Here is a 20,071-nt window from a genome sequence, read left to right as displayed (position 1 = left end):
CTGCGTACTTTTGGCTTTTCTTGGCCCACATCTACACAGCACACAAACTTTTACAGGCATTGTTTTAAACTTGTAATGCAGGAGCGATGTCATCTGGCCTCACATAAAGTCAAATCACCCCATGCTGCGTACAAGGGGCGATCGGTGGCACAACGCTCCGCCGTTAACTTTAAAACACACAGTTGGATACTTTATAGTCAGGCTTTAACAAGTGTGGTTTACAGGCTCTGCTTTAGTGTGAGTAACGCTCCCTCAGATGTGAAAACCCATTCAGCACCTCAGGGGTAGAGTGCTGCGTGTTATCACAGCTGGGATCAGTTTTAACTAGTCTAATTAGCACACAGCTATGAGAACGTATTTAGGAAGTCATTTGTACCTCATTTTAACATTGTAAACACTTTGACACACTTTGTTTTAGTAACTGGAGGAGAAATGATGATCGTGACTTGACTTAAAATGTTGCTACCACAGGGTGAAATATTTTCACCGCACCCGTGTTCCTGTCAGCTGGCAGGACCGCTGCTCTTGTCAGGGAGTCCTCGACATGCTGTCAACTCCATGCAAATTGATTTGATTTCTCCTCTTGGTGTCCAAATTGCATCACTTAGCTCCTGAAATCATACCTTGCCACTTCTCCTCTCTGTTAAATATTCAGGCTCAGCTGTACAAAGGATGGGACTAAAAAAGGAATGTAAAGATAGGGAATTTAATGAATAGAGCCGGGCCGCGGTCAGCTTGTGTAAGCTCTGGCTTGTTCTGATCGCCTCGAAAACACTGAAAAAGACTCACCCTTAATCAAAGTCGCCCTCTCATTCAGTAGTTATTCACATTATAGCTATAACTCTTCTTGCTTATCTTCTGCAGGCACAACCAGGCAGCCCAAGGAAGGAGAGGTCCCGGGGGTGGATTATAATTTCGTGACCATTGACCGGTTTATGGAACTGGAGAAAAGTGGAGCTCTGCTAGAGAGTGGAACATATGAAGGTAAGGATTTATTTAAGACACGCTTAATAACGCGTATGATTGCGGCCATTCTTCTTTGTGATATTTCTATATTTTTTTAAGGAATGTATGCTTCAGTGTGGCACTATGGGTAGTTTTCAGCAGCTTAAATGAATGGGGCTCATCACCTCACGTCCACACTTCCCCCACACTTACAAGTCTGCTTCTATTTATCCATCTTTTGGCTCTATGGAGATGAGAGTGAAATCTGACATGAAGGACACTAAAACCAATCTAAAGTAAATTCTCAATGAAACACACACACACACACACACACATACAGTACTTTCATGCTGGCTTTCTCTTGGCTCACTTGAGCCTGAGCTGCAGTGGCTCTTCAGGCTCCTAATCCAGACAAACAGATACTCTCTTCCATCTCTTTCCTGTGGTCAGACAGGCCTGAGGCTTAGATTTTAAACCACTCAAAAAGTCCAGCGCCTAGTTTGCCTGTCCACCTCCAACTCTCAGGAGACCCCTACCATTATATAGATAACACATAGCAGCCGACTTTCTTCTCTCCCACCTGACTCCAGTCTCTGTCAGCCTGCCGCCCCTGCAGGATGGAGCAAAAAAAAAAAAAGGAAATTGCAGATGGCCAATTTAATGGTTGGTTGCCAGAAGCAATGTTAGATCCTTTTGGCGATGGGAGCTGCCTTCCATGGGGAGAGGGAGACAGAGTTCCTTCTTGCGCGGTCGCTCGGCCATCATACAGCCTTTTATACATTTTAATAATTTAATGGCCAATTAGATGTGAAGAAAGGAGGAAGGCATGAATTTTAAAGGAAAGAGCTGCCTGGTAAAAAAGGAGAGAGGTTTGACTTGTTAGTAGGAAAAAAAATAGGAATTTCTCAGGTTCAATTCCTAGAAAACATTTCCCGGAGAAAAGCAAACATCCAAACATCCAAAGTCCAAACATCTTACTGTTTTGCTCTATTTTTTAGCAAATATCTTTAATCAGCTGAGTCACAAAGTGAAAGAAACTCCAGTTTTTCTTCCTCAGTTAATTTCCGCTTACTTTTTCACAGTTGTTATTTTAATTACATCCCTGGTGTTCTTCAACTTATAAAACAGGAGTCTGGGTGGTAATTTAATGATAGCGTAAAAATATGCCATTGCCATTCGTTTTCATTATTCCAGCATAATAAAATAATCTTTTTGTTTTTTCATGTTTTGATTGTGAGCTCTAAATATTACAATAACCGTACACCTTAGGTTATATTTGCTGTAATGATGAAGCTCGTCAGATAGATAAAGCCATCTGTTACACCATGTGAATGCCAGTTAGGGCCAACATTAACTACTAGGTAGTGAGTTCCAACCAAAACCAGCTGCAACATTTCTACATATATTGTTGCACAGAGCGATATGAAATGGACAAAGTTACAATAACTTGTGACTGTAATTTGAAATAGCTTTAGGGTTGGCTGTTATGGAAAGAGATGTTTACATTTACCACTCTTCCCCATTGAGGATACCGCGGGGAGGGGCGTTACCTCTGCAGAATCCGTTGGGTACATGAAAAGTGTAGCTTAAGCTTTAAAAATTGCAAAAACAAATGCATTGGAGTGCGCCTGAACAAGTTTTACCAAAACAGTGACAATAACTAAAAGGCAATGAAAAAGCAAAATGTTATTTGTAAATGATTGATGTGCGGGAGGAGTACTAGCGGATGATTTTGTTCAGCGGTGCAGGAGAGATCCTCACTTATCTGGATATGAACCATCTGAGACCAGAGCGATGGTGATCGACTTCACATGGACTACATAGCCCACGTCTTTTCTTCCACATGTGTCTGCACATCGACAACAGGTGGAACTTGAAAATGCTTCTTGTATATCAAGGCTGATGATTAGGCTCTACTTTCTTTCTGTCAGTTGTAGAGAGTTTGGTGTAGTCTGCTGAAGGAACAGAGATGCCGTGGTGGAGATGAGGTCTCCGAATAAACTGTTATCCGTCGTTTTTTCTTTTCTCTTTTTTTTGCTAAGAAAAAAATCCGTAACAGTATGGATACAAGATAGACATGGCTTTCAGTACCTAAATGCTGCATTATTTTTAATGGCCACCAGGGGGCTGGCTCCCCTGGTTGCACAAAGCTGTCCAGTTGTATAGAAGTCTATAGGAAAATTACTCTCAGCTGCCTTGCTGTGCTCTGTGTTCTGAGGACTTTGTTGGCTAAATCACTAGTTCCAACTCATATTCAATAAAATATGAAGTTCATTTTGTAAATTATGGTTATTGTTAGAGTCAGAAAGGAGGATTATTGCCAATGAGCGTACAGTACCCTGGTTCTGTGTCAGATCCACCCCTTGCATGGCAGGTTTACATAAGGGAAAACCTTCAGTGTGAAGCTTCATAACTGGACACTACCCACTCCGATCGCTGCGTCCATCTATTTATACCGTCTCTGCTTTTATTTCATGATTCTATTTCATGATTTATTTCTGTTTTTTTAAGAAAAGAAGTTACTTTCAGTAACACTGTAGACTTAAATCACCGTGGCTTTTAGATGTGACAGCATTTCCACCACTTACTCAAACTTCAAAGTCCAGGTTCCTGTGATGCTTCGGGTTATTTAAGTTCACACGCGGAGTATACTTTTTCCTCAGCTTCAGCTCATTAAGGCTCCGGGAATCGTGTCTTTGGTTCAGAGGTTCTAATCCCACCAGTCTCCGTAATCTCTTTAGAGCTGCTCGCTTCTATTTCTTATTGTAGCCTTTAGGTTTTTCACAATGTGAACATGATGTTTCAATAGGTGCTTCTTCATGTTTCCCTTGATATATGTGTAAAAGTTTGTCTCAGATGCTTGAGCCTAGTTAATTGCGCATAAGCAGAGCCTTCATGTGCTCTAGCAGGCATACTTGAGTGGATGAGGTCACCGATTTAAAAGGAAGCCTCCAAGGAAAGTAGTGTCTGATCTTTTAAGTGACAGACGAATCTCTCAGACTTTGGATGAATATAATCCAATGTCTCACTCCTACTCTCATCTGTTTGTTGTGCGAAAAACTCGAAAAGAAAAAGTCCGGTCAGTCACATAAAACTTGCAGTTTTTTCACTCTGCGTGAAAATGCTTTTAGAAGCTTGAGACACGCAATGGCTTAAGGAAAGACTGTAACTTTGTGGTTTTATTGGTCACTTCACATCTAAAAATGCCAGCACACTTTTTTTCCCTTAGGTTTTGAGGTATTGGCTCTTCCAGTTACCCTTTGTGTGAGCATTTTATAGCATTTTCCAGCTTTTTGGAAGAAAATGATTTATCAAATCAAATCTCAACAGCACTCATTAAAATAAAAAAATATATAAATCCATAAACATGAGGTTATGAGGTTTTCACATTGACTGATGGAGACTGTCAACGGTACTGGACTGCTGCCAGTACTTAAACTGAATGACAGTAAAATGTAAAATCAACTTAGACGACTGTGGAAGGAGCTGTTGCATCACAGCCAAATGAAAAGCTGCAGTTCCCAGAGGTAGGGAGTTGGTTCTGAGCAGAGCCCGAAACTAAGAGAGCGAGAGAGATGGTTATTATTCAGTCCAAGTCATGCAGAAACCCATAGTTATATTCCACGGAAATCCAGGCACTGGGCTAGTAAGTGATTTATATGCAGAGGAGGTAATGAAAGAACTTCGCAATAATAAATATGCTGTTCTTTAAATGGTTGCGATTAGCTCGCAATTAGATGTGTGCAGGTCAAGATTACTTTGCAAGTGTGCACGTCTTTGTGCAGATGATGGTGAATTAGCTGGAACAACATCTCAAGTGCAGAACTCATCTGACATTACAAGGCTAACATCCTAACCCACTCTCGCTTCTCTCATCCTTACTTTCTTTATTCCGCGCCCGGAATCTCATGTCATCTCCTGGGATTAACAGAAGCAGATATATTTACTTTTAAGACACTTAAAAAAAAAAGGGGGGGGGGGGTCCAACATGTTTCCTTCTGGAGAACTGAGGTTCTTCCCAGTAAAGAGGGAGAGGATAAAATGAGCCAAAATAACAGCTCTTCTAGATGCTTTCTTATATATTAGCAAACCTTTAACTAAACCTGTTCCTTTAAACACTAAGGTAAGCAATGAACCCTGAAACTGTTCAATGGGTCTATATTTTAGAATGTGTGTGTGGTTAGTTTAAAAGGTTTGGGGAGCTCTGAGCACCCCTGATTTGCATAAAATTGGCTAAATGTAAACTTGATTCAAATGGGGAGAAGCCAAATCAAATCCATTCAGTGAAACTGCAACACTTTGGCAACAGAACGCATTTCCCAGCTGCTGTCGTAGTCAGTGATTGGGAAGTGTGGAAATCACAGAAGCTGTGGACGTATACCATCAGAGTGAGGCTGCGCTTTAGCCAAATGTTGCTTTGATCTAAAATGTGCATGTTAAGATGTCCAGAGCTTGTCAGTGATAGCCATCTTTTAGATCCCTTCGTCCTGCTCTCATTTTCACACTGAATTTGACAACTTGGTGATATTATGTGATGTATGAGAATCTAAAGTTCCTTTGCACTCTACTGTACATCTATAGCATTTGTAGAATGTAGAAAGTCTGAAAGCGTGGCCCATAGCAAAGCTTTGATTTAAAACTCTAAACTTTGTTTTCCAGATAACTTTTACGGCACCCCAAAGCCTCCGGCTGAGCCCAGCGCTCTGCTGCTAAATGTAACGGACCAGCTGCTCCCGGGCGCCAGACCCAGCTCAGAGGGCAAGAGGAAACGCAACAAGTCAGTCAGCAACATGGAAAAAGCCAGCATCGAGCCCCCCGAGGAGGAGGAGGAGGAGAGACCCATTGTCAATGGCAACGGTGTTGCTGTCACCCCAGGTCAGTCCCGACAGCAACCTCCACAGACGCACAGAGGCAAAGGTCACTTCTGCCGAAGGCTTCATCATGACAGCAGGGTCTGAGGTCACGCTTGGGCTCAGTCTGATCTGCATGTTACAGCGACAGTCTCTTTAAGGGCGGTTGCCTAGCAACAGATGCAGGAGCAGATTGCTTTTACATGCATTTCTTTGAAAATGATTTTACGGCAGATTATCATTTTTAATTGGTTACACAAATATCTTTATATGTAGTTTAATGACGTGATATATAAACAGTGAACGGCAATTCGCTCTCGCAGTGATTACCTCTGCGGCACAAACAGTTTATGATTAAAGCATTAGCGCTGCTGCTCTCTAGAATTTGATAACATTCATTAGGTACCATTTTTAAACAGTGTCTCAGAACAGATAGCCAAGGGGCAAACACATATTTTGCTCCCCAATTCAACAAAGGCCTGTAGGCTGTTTAAAAATCAACAAGGGCATTTTATTAAGTGCTTTCTCTCATTTGTGAATCAGCCCTGTAGAAAGTGCTGTTATCCTCTTTGTAAATACAGAAAATTGGCAGAAAAGGGGTTTAACATTCTGTGTAACAAGGCCAAACCTCTTGCTTGTTGTTATCCATAAACTGATAGAGAAAGGTGCCATTCTCTGCACTGAAAGACTAGACTAAAAAGACGTATCTAAGTATACCTTCTAGTGTGTGCACTTGTTATAACAAGTAAACACACAAACACAGATACGTGGAGTTGCTCCGTCACGCACTGAAACCCGTGATCACATGAATAGGCGATCATAAAAACACCATTATGAGTTCGAATTTTGTGATTCCAAATCCAGAGCCACGCTTCGGTCCTGTGACTTTCTAAGATGGTTTCATGGCCTCAGGAAAAGACTTTCACTGCACAGCATCAGTCAGAGCAGCACAGAAGCTCAAGGAGTCTGGGTGCTGATTTCAGCTGATCCCTGCACTTACTTTTATATAGTGCTGCAGCTGTATTTTTGGATGTAATTAAGGCTATGTACTATGGAGCTGTTAAGGTGATATTTTGAGAATGGAAGTTTGGTTAAAGGATGCAATATTGGTTTCCTTTTGGCAACGAGGTCAAACAAGGTAAGATTCATGATTTGCGGAAGAAAAACAAACAGAAAATATTCAGATTAAATGTTCTAAAGGTGAAGTGATGATTTTCCTTTAAATATCATATTTGTTTTACTGGATCAGAGACATAAAATACCTGAATTGATTAAAAGAAATCAGAAGCAAAAAAAGTTAAAAAGTAGATTTTTGTGTGTGTTTTTTTGCATGTTATTTATACTTTGACTTTACTTTCATTTTGTCTGGAGCCTGCCGGACATCATTGCTGTGGATGATAAAATAATATAAATCTCTGACATTGTGATCTCATTAAAACCCAGCATGTAAAAGCTAAGACTTTGACACAAGACCTACTGTATGGTAGTCAACGTTTAATGAAGCTGACATGATTTATGTTTTTACCTGCTTATGAACAGTAATCTCAATCTAGTGGTAGTGGGGGTTTCTTAAAAAGGTTTTGTCATCTTTGGAGACCCCAAACTGAAGCAGAGCACCACTTTTATGACCAGAATGCCATCGGTTCAAATTTGTACATGAAGTGTTGAAAAGTTTCTATAAATCAAGAGTGGAAATATCTTCAGCTATAGTGAGATGCTCAAAAACGTCATGCTGAGGCATGTTGTTTGTTAAAGTGGGCAGCTTTTCTCGGCTCAGGAGGAGTTTTGTCTCTGAAAGGGACCGAGTGTGGGCTGACCAGGAGAGCAGAAGGGGAATCAATAGAGCACAGCAGGCTCTGTGATCTAAGCAGATCACTACCTTGCGCTTTCCCTCCCATAGATTATCTCTCAATCCGCTACTTTCATTTGTCCCCTCTTCACTTCCCTCCACCAAACCTCCTCTGGGATGAGCTCACACTTGCCATCTCTTTCTCTGTCTTCCCATTTTTCTCTCGCTAACACTTTCACACACTGCCACAACTCAAAGTAGGGCATCACCGCCTGCTACTTTCTCAATCTCTATTGTCTCCTCTGATTTATTCATCTTTCTGTCTTGTTAACCTCAATCACTCCCTCTGTTCCCTCCTGTCTTTCCCCAATGTCACCACTTCCTCTCACCTTTTTCTAATCACTCTTTCCTCTTTTTTCTGCCTCCACCCTAGCCCCTTCTCTCAATCAGTCCCTTCACATTTTCCACACTTCAGCTCCCTTGTCTTTCACTCTCCTCGCCCTCCCCCGTTCCTCTCCTCTCCGATGATAATGTCATGCCTGACTCATCTTGTCCTGTTGTCACCTCAGAATCAAGTGAACATGAGGACAAGAGCACAGATGCTTCAGGGGACGTCGGCCCGCAGATCAACCCAGCAGAGGCCCAGAGCGAGGTACCCAAAGATGACGGACAGATCCCGAAGATGGCAGTGCCCAAACCAGAGGAGAACGATGAGCTAGGGCCGCTGCCAGACAACTGGGAGATGGCATACACTGAGAAAGGAGAAGTCTACTTCATAGAGTAAGTGTTTGAATGATATATGCATTCAGACTTTTCTCAGATATTCTTGAAATTGATGATGTTTATAAGTGATTTTTAAAGACCTCAGCGGGGTGTAAAGTGACAAAAAAAAACTAAAAGAATTTTCTTCTTTTAAAGTAGGGTCCCTGAAAAATGAGCAAAATATAATTTTCTAGAACTTTCCTTTCCTTCACTTTTGTTTTTGCTGTTTTTGAAGTGTTATGTTAAAAAAAAAAACTTATATCAAGCCTCTTTTGATGACATGTAAACAAAAAAACTTTTAAAATTGGATTTTGAAAGTTGTTTTGCATTCCCGTAGTTATTGGAATATTTTCTTTTACCTTCAGCCATTTCTTGTGTGTAGCTGTGGAAAGAATGTATACCTGTACAAACTCACATCACAATAATTATAAATCCTTTAATACAGCGGTCCCCAACCTTTTTTGTGCCACAGACCGGTATATGTCCGTCAATATTTTCATGGACCGGCCTTTAAGGTGTCGCGGATAAATACAATAAAATAAAACCAGTACTGGTACCAAAAAAAGAAGATTTATTCATAACACACAGGAAAAGGCCCAGGGAAACCAAGTTAACTATAAAAACGATTTTTTTAAAAAACTATAAAAATCGATAAAACCATAAATTTCACACCTGCCTCAACAATCGCGGCCCCGCACCAAACGACTCACAGACCGGTCCGTGGCCCGGTGACTGGGGACCGCTGCTCTAATATATCAGCTGACCATTGATGTCACTTTACCAATAAAAATATCTGCTTGCCAATCATCTGTTTGTGTTGGCTGCATGTTAAAAAATATCATGGCACGAAAAGAAACCAGCAAAAATTATTGGTATCAACTATGAGACAAACTGTTGCTTTAAACATTGGTGCTGGGATTATACAAGAATTTCACTAAAGGCATCGCTCTGTAATAATAAGCAGCTTACCCATTTCTTAAAAACAAAAGTAGAAAAATGAACAAATTGATAATCGATTGAACTGATTGGACAGGTTGACAGGTGAAGTCAGGCATGGACTATAATGCTCAGAAACAACATTGTGATCTGTAGTGAGAGTAGGGACCAGGTGGGAGAGAGTCTGGTGAAGTGGGAGGTATGCTCTGGGGAGAAGAGGAAGGCAGGTGGAAAGGTGAAGATGCAAGGACCACAGGTAGTGAAAGTTGAAGGGGTTTAAATACTTGGGGTCAACCGTCCGAAGGAACGGGCAGTGCCAAACCGAGGTGAGGAAGAGAGCGCAGGCGGGGTGTAGTGGATAGAGACGAGCGTTAGATGATGTATGGTTTGGAAACAGTAGCACTGACATAAAGACGGGAAGCTGAGCTGGAGGCAGCAGAGGTAAAGATGTTAAGATTTTCAATGGGAGTGACCGGGATGGACGGGATTAGAAATGAGTAAGTCAGAGGGACAGCTCTGAATCTGAGCGCCATACTCAGAGATCATGTCATTTGCTTTACATCCTAAGAAGATTGCTAAAGATGTGGTGACTTTATGTTTTCAGCACTGTTTAATTGCCTCTGTGCTCAGCACACACACACAGACTATATGTCATACATGGTGGTTTTAAAGATTTAAAGCTCCCCAGAAATACCTTGCTACGTAGAACTCTTATAAACGCTCTAAAGTTTAATTCATTGGAGTTGTTAGCATTTTACAGCTGCAGTAAAACCATGGGGTGAATTTTTATTACATAAGAATAATTGAGTTGCTGTGTGTTTTTGCAGTGGTGTGGTGGGAATTGTGTGTGCATTTGAGTTCTTGTAAAACATTAACAAATGTAGATATAGCAGAGAGGGGGTTTTGCAATTGCGAAAAAGTTTGGGGGCTTTTCGGCACCAGTTGATCATTTCAGTGATTAGGAGAAATCTCTCCGTAGAATCAGCTGAATCCCAGCCTGCTTGAGCGTACTCTTTTAACTGCTAGAAGCTTTGCAGCAGCACCAAAGTAAGAAACGAGACAGGGTTGTCAGCCAGCCAGGCACATGTTGTCTTTTCATGTCTATTTGCCACAGATGCAAACTTTTAATTCCTATCCTCTGCAGACATCTCGCCATATGTCTCCTACCCCAAACAGAGAAACCTCATGCTCCCACATCCATCAAGCACATTACACAACTAATTCACTTAGCCTACCACATTTATAGCATCAAGGGTTTTTTTTTCTAGGCATAAGTGATGTAGTGCCAAAATGATCTCAGTTGCCAGAAGGATGCTTGTCTTTGATTGGCCTCCATATAAGATCAATTCGTTTACCTACTGCTCTTGAAGTGAGGTGTCTGAGAAGAGGAATAGACGGAGGAAGAGGGAAGGGAAAAAAGGTGATTAAAAATAGCAAAGGCGGAAAAAAGACAGGGTGACAGGGAGGACAAGAAAATGAGTAAGGAGGTAGTACGTTTTATATACTATAGGTAGTAATGGAGAAGAAATGACTGAAAAGCTAAAGTAGAGGAAAGAAAAGAGAATAAAAAGCTCTGATGAAAAAGATTCAACATTTAAGCCAAAGACTTTAACTTGCACTGAAGTTCACTTCATGCTCTTCTGTATTTGGCATGAAGCTTCTTGTTCCTCTTTTATCTGTCCATTTTTTTTCTACTCAGGCTTCTGTTTATAGCTCAAAGGACAGCAATGCACCATTCAATCAGTCTGTTACTTTGGTCCAGACTAAAATACCTCAGTACACTTTGAGAAAAAATCTACCATGAAACAGCTGTGATTTCTGGCAAAGATGCAGTTTAAACCTTGTAAATATATAAAGATCTCTGCTCTGACATGTTTTGCCTATAACTAATTAAACAATTAATTGATTGATCAAGAAAATATATATTTTAATAAAATGTATTTATTTATTTTATTTATTTTCAGTTATTTGTATTTAAAATAACTGATTTTATGACAGAAACGCCTTGTTCTGTGCACCATTTAATACTAATCAGCAAATGTCAACATGTTAACTCAGTTAATTAAGCTACTGAAGTTGGTGAAGATTATACCTGTCACTTTGAGATTTAGCAAAGTAATATAGCTTTTAGTTAGGATCAGTAAAGCACAAACACAATGTTGCAGGGCTATAACAACTATCTGGTTGTTCTACGTAGTTTTTTATATATATTTATTTTAATTATTCTAATATTCCAGCAATTAGTATTCTAGATAAACATCATCATCCAGCAGGTTGTTGGCACTCTTTTGGGGTTAGGATGTATTTTATCCATATAAAAGCAGAAGATTTTCCCTTTCAAATACAATTATATACTTTAACAGCTATACAAGTTAGCCTAACCCTAACCTTGTGTTAAACCCTTAATATTGAGTAAATGACTAATTTGAAAAGACACCGAGAACCAACAACAATTCGGCAGCTGTATAGAGGATGTTCTTATTTTTTAGCTTATTATTTCAGTTTAATATCCTGTAAATTATGCACTTGGCTATCAGATTTACAGTCTTAGCATTGAGCTGTGTGCTGTTTTTGTGGTCTGTGGGCTTTGTTTCTGGATTTTGTTTAGTTTTTTACATCTTGGGAAGTTTTCAGTTCTCATTTAGTCCTAGTATTTTGAATCTTCTTTTCTAGTTGTATTTCATTACTATTTCTAGTATTCTCATGTGTTTCCTTTTGTCTATCCCCCCTATCTTTCCCATGTGGGAAGCTCAGTCTTGCGTCTGATTCCTTGGTTCCTGTCGCTTACTCCGTGTTTTACTTTGGCAGTTAGTTGTCTTTTGTGACTTACTTTTAGTTTTACTACCTCCCCTGTGATAGTGCTGAATCTGTGAACCCGTGTCTTCTTTGCTCCCAGCTGTGTCTTATCTCCTGATTAGCCCTCAGTGTTTTTATATGTATAAATAGCCACAGTTTCCCTCTCTCTTTTGCCTCAGTGTCTAATAACCCTGTTGGTGTGTTTCCTGGTGTTACTCCTGTATGTATGGTACTTCACGGACTCTATGCCAATAAACAGGAGTTGTTGTTTTTTTCTGTTTATCTTGCCTGCTTCCTGACTCTGCATTTGGGTCCTAGCCCCACATTCCTAACAGCGATAAGCTCTATGGAGGTGATAACAGAGACTAAAGGTGTTTTCACATCTGCGCTGTTTAGTCCATTTAAATCCAACTCTGGTTCATTTGTGCTGATGTGACCAGACTTGCACTCAAGTGCATCAAGAGGAGCAGCTCAGCAGTTTGTCTCAGGTCCGTTTCTAAACGAGAATGTTTCCTTTATGTTAACATGATCTACCCATAATCTGACCTGGGTACCAGCTGCATGCTGTAAACTGTAAGAGTAAACAAACTGTAGCCCCTGGCTGTAAAATAAGTCAGGGACTCACTTAGTTGTGTTATCCACCAGGCCGGACAAAAGCAACTACTTCTTGTATTTAATTTTGTTGCTGTGTGGTCTGAGTGTTCTCACGTGGTTTGTTGTGGCACAATTGGGTTTTCTTGGAGTCTGTTTGGAGTTTTATTTTTGTGAAAAGCAACCAAGCCACAGAGAAAAACTACTAGTTCACAAAGCCACCAGCTGATTCAGATGAGAGTGAACAAAGTGTGTCGGTGTGAAAACGCCCTAAAATAAGCTGATTCATTGCACTTCAGTGAATCAGGTGAGAGAAACATGCCAGACTACTTTTTGCTCAGTGATTACTTTTGTGTTTTTTCCCTTTGTCTTCTTTGTCATCAACAGACCATCACTTAACTTAACATTATTATCTCTATATTTTGCATTTTGCATGTTTTCAAGACTGTTGTTCCTCTCTGTAAATCTATATGTGTTTGACGCCTAGCTGCGAAGAAAATATCCTGCGGGAAAACACAAAAGTTAAAAGTATTAAAGAGAAAAAAAGATAAGAAGGTCTCCTCGCTGCATCCTCTTCCTTTATCTTCTCGCTTCCTTTATCTTTTTACTGTAGGCATTTTCTACACCTCCCCTGACTTTTCCCTTCCTACTATTGTTCTGTCATCATGAAGGGAGGCCATTGTGGGTCCAGAGCTTCAGACAAGCCGCGTAGATGCATTGCGCTTCCCTGGCACATCATCATATCTGATCTAGATCCAGCTCTCTGCCTGGGGCTCTGGCTGAATCTGCCAAGCCCACAGCTGTTCCTCTCCATCACTCCCCCAGTCACCCCTCTATCCATTCCTATCCCTTCTCCTCTCCTCCTCCCCCGCCCGCTAATGAGAGACAGTGAGCAAATTAAAAGTATTGATTGCCATTTTGTTAACCTAAAGCATTTTTCATCTCTCTTGTCACCTTTTTTAGACGCAGGCACTCAAGGGAGTCTCATCTTTCCTCTCTGAAATGATTCTCTGGCTGAATTAAGAATCCACCAACCTCCTTCTCTCTCTTTGTGCCAAGTCTCCTCTCTCTCGCCATCTATCACACTGCCTCTCACGCTCTCTCTGTCTTTTCTTCACAGCCACAACACTAAGACAACATCGTGGCTGGACCCGAGGCTAGCCAAGAAAGCAAAGCCGCCCGAGGAATGCAAAGAGGATGGTGAGTACAGCAGCTCCATCGTCTATTCGTTTTTCCTCTTTTATGCTTTTCTGCCTCTTACATTCACTGATGCTAACTACACACTGGAATGTAAGTTGCTCACGGCATTAATTTCAAGAGATTAAAATCTTGCCTGTTGCTCTGATGAGCTGCACAGTGGCATGATTTCCTGCAAGTCGGTGGAAGGACATTTGCTAAATTGTGTACGCTGGTACAGGATTTGTATGTTTTAGGAGTTATGTAGAGGCAGCGCTAATGTGTGTGACAGCCCGCGCTGCAGTTGATAGGAAGCCCCGTGATATGTGTGCTTAAAACCCAGGACCAAAGAGACTGGAGGTTACAAAGACTTCTTTATTCTCAACCGAGCGAGATCTGAAGTGTCCTTTATCCACCCACACACTCGATAAACACACAACAAAAAGAAAGGAGAGAGATGAATGTCAATGCATTTTTATAGACAAATACAAATACACAAGTGAGTTGTATCTTTCTCTTTTTTTCTCACATCCAGCCTTCCTGCTTCCCCTTTCTTTTTGTGCGTGACCAAGAGGGGGTTTATCAACTGAGTTATAGGCGCTGAGGGAGCAGTGCAGTTGAATATGACTGGGGATGGACAGAGATAGAGAAGAGAAGTGACTACCTTGCTTACTTGTTTCTCTTTTCAGTGCATGCTTGTTTATGGTGGGAGGGCAGCAAGGTTTTTTCAGGATGCATATTCCTGGAAGCACATAAATACATTGGACACTGAATGAGTGTTCAGACGGCAAGTCACGTGAGCAAATGACACCTCGCCCCAGGTCAAATTTAACCTGCCCTGTGTTGCCAGTTGTATGACAGACAGTTACATATGTTGGTGTATTGTTTAGTTTTGGAAATGTGGCAAATGATAATTGGAAGTGTACTAATAAACTTTCATGAGGCTACAGTCACAATAGGGAAAATGGTAATTACAGACTTGGCACAAATTATTGCCAAAGTGCGCAATGAACTTGTGATCTCGTTCCCTTTTAGCTCATTGCTTTGAAAACAGAGACCAGCTTTGCGACCACTCGCAGTCAGCTGCCATCTTTAAACTGACTTTGGTGTGTCGAAACAGCAATAACATGGAGTCAGTCTGCTATCGGTCTGTAGCTGTGATTAAATCAGCAGAAATGACAAATCTGTCACCATCTACATTCACAGAAATTCACATTAACCAGTTACTCCAGCCAGAAATGTAGATTTGAAACAGAAGTTCAGAAATTCCTCTACAAATAATGACACAGTTCCTGCAGGATAGCAAGTGAAACAGACACTCACCCAGCTTACGTTTTAATGGAAATATAACCAGAATGCAACAAGTTGGCAGGCAGTTGAGTCCCTTGTTGCAAAGAGTTATTGGCAGTTTTTCTGCATTTGTAAATTCAGAGTGATTGCAGTTGGTCTTAGAGACAGAAGTTTAGAGACAGAAGGTGACATGTGCCATCATCTTTGGACCAGTTGGTCACTATAGCAACTTGCAATCAGAAGCTGAATGCGGATAGAAAATCAGTTGGCTACCACTGATGTTTTCCTAGTTGCAAGGAGGCTGCCATCCTACTTTTACTTTTTTTCTGTTGTCACTGAGCCATAGGCAGATGAGACAACAAGCTTTTGTGAAATAAAGCTGAACAACCACTTCAGTATAAAACATCTTAGCTATTATATAGAGTTTGAAATCATAACAGCTTTGGTGCTCATCTGCCAGCACAAGGAAACTGATATCTGAAATCAGGAAACTGTGATCTTCTTCCTCTCCTGCTGTGTTTTTGACTATACTTACGTTGCATAATTAAGTTACCTGGAATAAAATATACCTTAAGGTCGCCCAAGCCGAGATTCTACACAAGTCCATCATTTAAAAATTAGGTGAACAAATACTCAAATGGTGCAATATTCCTGCACAGCCCTAGAAATTCAATACAGACACTACTGCCTCCTCTCCACCTACAAATGAATTCCAGTGACTCTGACCTTTCATCTCGCACAAACACCTGATCAGAAATCTAATTTTCACAGCTCTTGACCTAACACCAGTCAGATTCCTTAAAAAACTAGAAAACGAATGATATTCATACCAGCTTGCGCTGTTTTTTCTACAACTACTTCCTGCTCAACATGTTTTCATTTTCATAACTGCATAACTACAGCCTCGCAGAGCTGCATGGTTATTGTTTTTCAATCAACTACACATTAAATATTCCCTGGTGTGTACCATGAAGTTAAATAAAATTCACATCCTACATAAAGTACATAAGATGATGAAGGATTCCAGCATGTTTTAAGTGAAAATAGAAATATTTGTATTTGCGGTTTGGTAGCATTAAGCATGAAGACTCATAGACTGTTTTAACCTTCCAAAAAAATTGCCTCTTATTCAAAAGAACCCCCATGTAGTCACTGAAACTCCCCTTTCTCTCTAAATCTTCAGACATTAAAGGGAGAATGATCTCGAAGATGATGAAATGACACAGAAACAAAGACAAAGGCGCCTGTGAGGAATTAGTCCAAATGTGATTGTGCTTTCATCTCCAAGACTTCCAAACCTATTTATCCACCAAGGACACACCACATGAGGAGATGTGCTGATATTTGCAAGGATCGCTGCTGATCTTCTCGGGGCGTCTCATCCACTTAGTTAGTCCCAGCGGTACGAATCAAAGTCAGGCAAGAGAGTCAACTGTATAGCAGTTGATAACAGTGGCTTCAGGTCGGGATCAGCTGAATGAAAAAGTTCAGTGACTGCACCTGTAAAAAAAAAAATTTAAAAAAAAGGTAAAAAACGCACCTGTTTGAAATATAGCTGTTATCTTCTTCAAGGTTTTCTCCTTGTGCACCTTCAGCACTTATCTGCAAGTTCACTATGCGCCTTAAAGGTTTAGAGATCAAACGGCTTCTGTGTTGAAATAACGCAGCTTTAATGTTTAGGATCTCTGGTCATGAGAAACGGGTCTTAGTTTATTTTAACTTCTTGAAGTTTAAGGACGGTCAACGAAGCATAAATTGTGGTTTCTGTGTCATCATCCGCCAGTACACATGATATTGAATATAAGTAGGTTTTTTTCTCACCATCACCTTCCTCCCCAAAGCTAAGTCTTTGCAACTTCTTCCTCTTTCCCATATTGAAATTCACATTTAATGGAGTCCTGGGAAAACAGTGTGGCTCATCAGGGATACAATCTTGAGGGATGCAACAGCCAAATTTAAATTAGTTACAGTTTTTGTTTTTTATAGCTGTAGTCATTGAACTTTGTGACTGCTCAATTCTCAAGTGGAAAACACAGGAGAATTGTTGAGCTCAGTAATAAGTTATAGCTGAATGCTGCACCTCAGTGGGTCAAAATGGGCAAATTTCCTTATAGTTTGGAATATTGAATTTCCTGAAAGAGATTTCTGATTTTGTTACGGTGTTAACTGCAAGCGCACGTTGTTATGTGGGTTAAACCTCGACTTAAAGAATCGTATTTAATTCTGGGATCTTTTTAGCCATCTCACTGCATCAACATCTCAGCCTCACACAGCTTTTGGTTCATTTGACTTTGTGTTCGGGGATTTGTTAATTCCATAATTAAGCTGTTGACCTCTGTATTTATTTAGCTTTCAGATATATTTCTTTTGACGATCCAAGACTTAAAGATCCGCCAGGGAAGATAATACGGTGGTGTGCACTTTGCTCTGCTTTGTAGACTTTAGTAACTCAAAGTGTGTTTCTGTGTCAGCAGCCATACAAGATGTATGTAGTTCAGCCAAACTTCCACAGCCTGGTGACACCAGCCACCCCTGAGAGCTGAGCTCAGCTAGGAGAGAAAAGCTGTCTCTGTAAATTCGGTATTGATTGGGGGAAAGGTGTGGGCGTGTGCGTGTCCATGTTTGAACCCGAGCCATGCTCTGATAAGCACTAACAGGATCGCGGGGTGGAGTCTCTGAGGTGTAACGAGACAACAGGGAGAGAGAAGGAGGAAGAGGAGTACAGTATTAAGTCAGACTTTGAGTGTAGAGGAGAGGAGTGAAAGTGAAGAGCACACATGGAAGAAGTGCTTATACACTGGACTTAAACCGCAATACTTAAGGTTCTTTATTACAAATTTGATAGGAGAATTGTACTGTCACCAGAATATACTTAAGGAGGAAAGCTTTGCTTTGTTGCAAATTATTTTCGTATCTGGTGGTATCATTTCTCTAAGTCAACTGTTATCTAGCAGTTGTGATTAAACAAAAGGCTAACAAGGCAAGAAATAAGGAGCCAGATGATCGAGCTTGTTATCTCCTAATCCTGTGAGATAATCACCAACCTTAGTCAGAGGGACTTGTGTACTTGGAAAAGTGTGAATATGAAAACAATTTTTTAAATAAATGCATATAAAAGAAAGTGATTAAGTGATCGACAAAGCCACTGTGACCATGCCTATGTTACACGGCTCTGAGGTAGGTTTCATTCTGTGGAGGGAGAATTTTCTTTGCTCACAGACGAGCCGAATCTCTTACGTCAACACAAGACTAAGGAATACGAAAGCTGCCTGCATAGGTCATACGTACTGAAATACACAATTCACAATTTGCTTTAAGTACTAGTGACGTGTTTAATCTTAGTATAACGCATGATATTTTAAGTGTTTTGGACATAAAGCCTTTCATCTTTGAAGCAGCTGGTAACTGCAGCTGTCAGATAGATGTTATGGTATTAAAATCTACAGTTTCCCTCCTAAAATGAGGTGAAATAGAGATTTAAAAAACCCCAACTGACTGTTTAGAACCTCAGCGCTGTACCTAACAGCCATATGTGAGTAAATGTTTTCACCTCTGGTGAAGACAACTTGTTCCCTCTCATGTTTAAAGTCAGTTGCAACGCATACAACCAGATTCTGTCAAAATATGCGCAGAAATGTGTGCTCGGATTAGGGTGCTCATTCCTGCATGTTCAAAGGAGTGTCAGCTTCAGTGAAGACAGAGCAGCTGACATCACAGGCGCCTTGTAGTTACATAACTCGCTCTATATTTCTCCCTCACTCTTTCTGCCTATATTTTTTTCTCACCTCCACTCTCTACCTCTATATCTTCTATATCATCCTCTCTCCCTCGTGTCCTCGTGCCTCTTCTTTTTTGTTTTGGTTAAAAAAAAAAACTAGGACAGGCTTTTTACAGAACCTCCCTCTTTGCTTTTATTCCCACTCTCTCACTTAAAATTGCCTGGTTGTGTTTTTTTTTTTCTATCCTGCCAAATATTTGTTGGCCTGGAAAAAAATAAACTGAATGGGCCATACTCTTGTCTCACCTCTTTACTTATTCAGCTGGTTTTCTCCCTTTTATTTGCCTTCACAGGTAAAGACAAAGAGAATTCCCCCGATAAGTAAACTAAAAGCAGTTTGTTCTCACTGTTTCTTCATGTTTAATTAGCTGTCAGTTTGTCCTATCTGGAGAAGATATGCTATATATCAGGGGAAGTTATACTACATACAGTATAACGTAGTGTATGAATAGACGCATAAATTGCAGGGAGGGATTATTACTCTGATCGTGCTTAATCGTATTACAGCGCCTCTTGTCTTTTGCCTCTGTGAATCCCAAAAGACGGGGCTCGTGTATACAGAGGGCAGCAAACGCAGACAAGTAATTACATTCTGGTCATGTGAGGAGCTTCACGGCCAAACACACAAAGTTATTATCGTGTCTCACAGGCTAGCTTTGGGCTCACACTTCCTTCTTGTGCTCTCTCCAGGGGAACTAGCAGGACCAGCGTTTTACTCGTTTTTCTTTGCTTTTCTCACATCTGCAGTTTAAAAAAAAAAAAAAAACGCCATCCAGTGCATGTATTTGCGTGTCCCTCCGATACTTCATCACTTCTGTCCAGATGGGACAGCGCTACTCCAGCCTGGGAAATGCCATCTCTCCTTTCGCTGTGATGTCAATTTAGCCAGCTCAGCGGGACTTTTTAGATAGATTTTGTGATTTTTGTGGGGTGCAGGGTGTTGTTTGTGAATGTGAAGACACACTCACCCTGCAGTGAGTGTGTGTGCACTTCTACAGGTGAGTTATTATAGATGGCGAAACGCAGCGCCCTCCTTCACCTTGAGCCTTTCTGCAGCAGTCGGGAGCGGAGTCGGAGGGGTTGGGGATGGCAGGCGTAGATGTCGACAGCATGATTGATGGGTGTATTTTGAGAACATCCCCAGCAGAGCATGCCTGA

General features: G+C 40.8%; 1 protein-coding gene across 11 annotated transcripts in view; it reads left to right on the top strand.

The window, feature by feature from the left end:
* Nucleotides 1–20,071, top strand: part of magi2a (membrane associated guanylate kinase, WW and PDZ domain containing 2a) — a 257,866-nt gene that overhangs the window by 168,184 nt on the left and 69,611 nt on the right. For all 11 annotated transcript variants that reach the window (XM_084909999.1, XM_084909992.1, XM_084909991.1 and 8 more), the window contains exons 3-6: nt 865–984; nt 5,605–5,820; nt 8,154–8,364; nt 13,790–13,869. In XM_084909999.1, coding sequence (XP_084766125.1) covers nt 865–984; nt 5,605–5,820; nt 8,154–8,364; nt 13,790–13,869 — 627 coding nt within the window. The remainder of the gene's footprint in view (nt 1–864; nt 985–5,604; nt 5,821–8,153; nt 8,365–13,789; nt 13,870–20,071) is intronic.

Source organism: Perissodus microlepis, chromosome 17, assembly GCF_051167445.1.
Source record: "Perissodus microlepis isolate ML-2025 ecotype Zambia chromosome 17, ASM5116744v1, whole genome shotgun sequence".
Classification (NCBI taxonomy): domain Eukaryota; kingdom Metazoa; phylum Chordata; class Actinopteri; order Cichliformes; family Cichlidae; genus Perissodus; species Perissodus microlepis.
The sequence above is the reverse complement of the archived record's forward strand: the minus strand, read 5'-3'. Positions and strand labels throughout refer to the sequence as shown.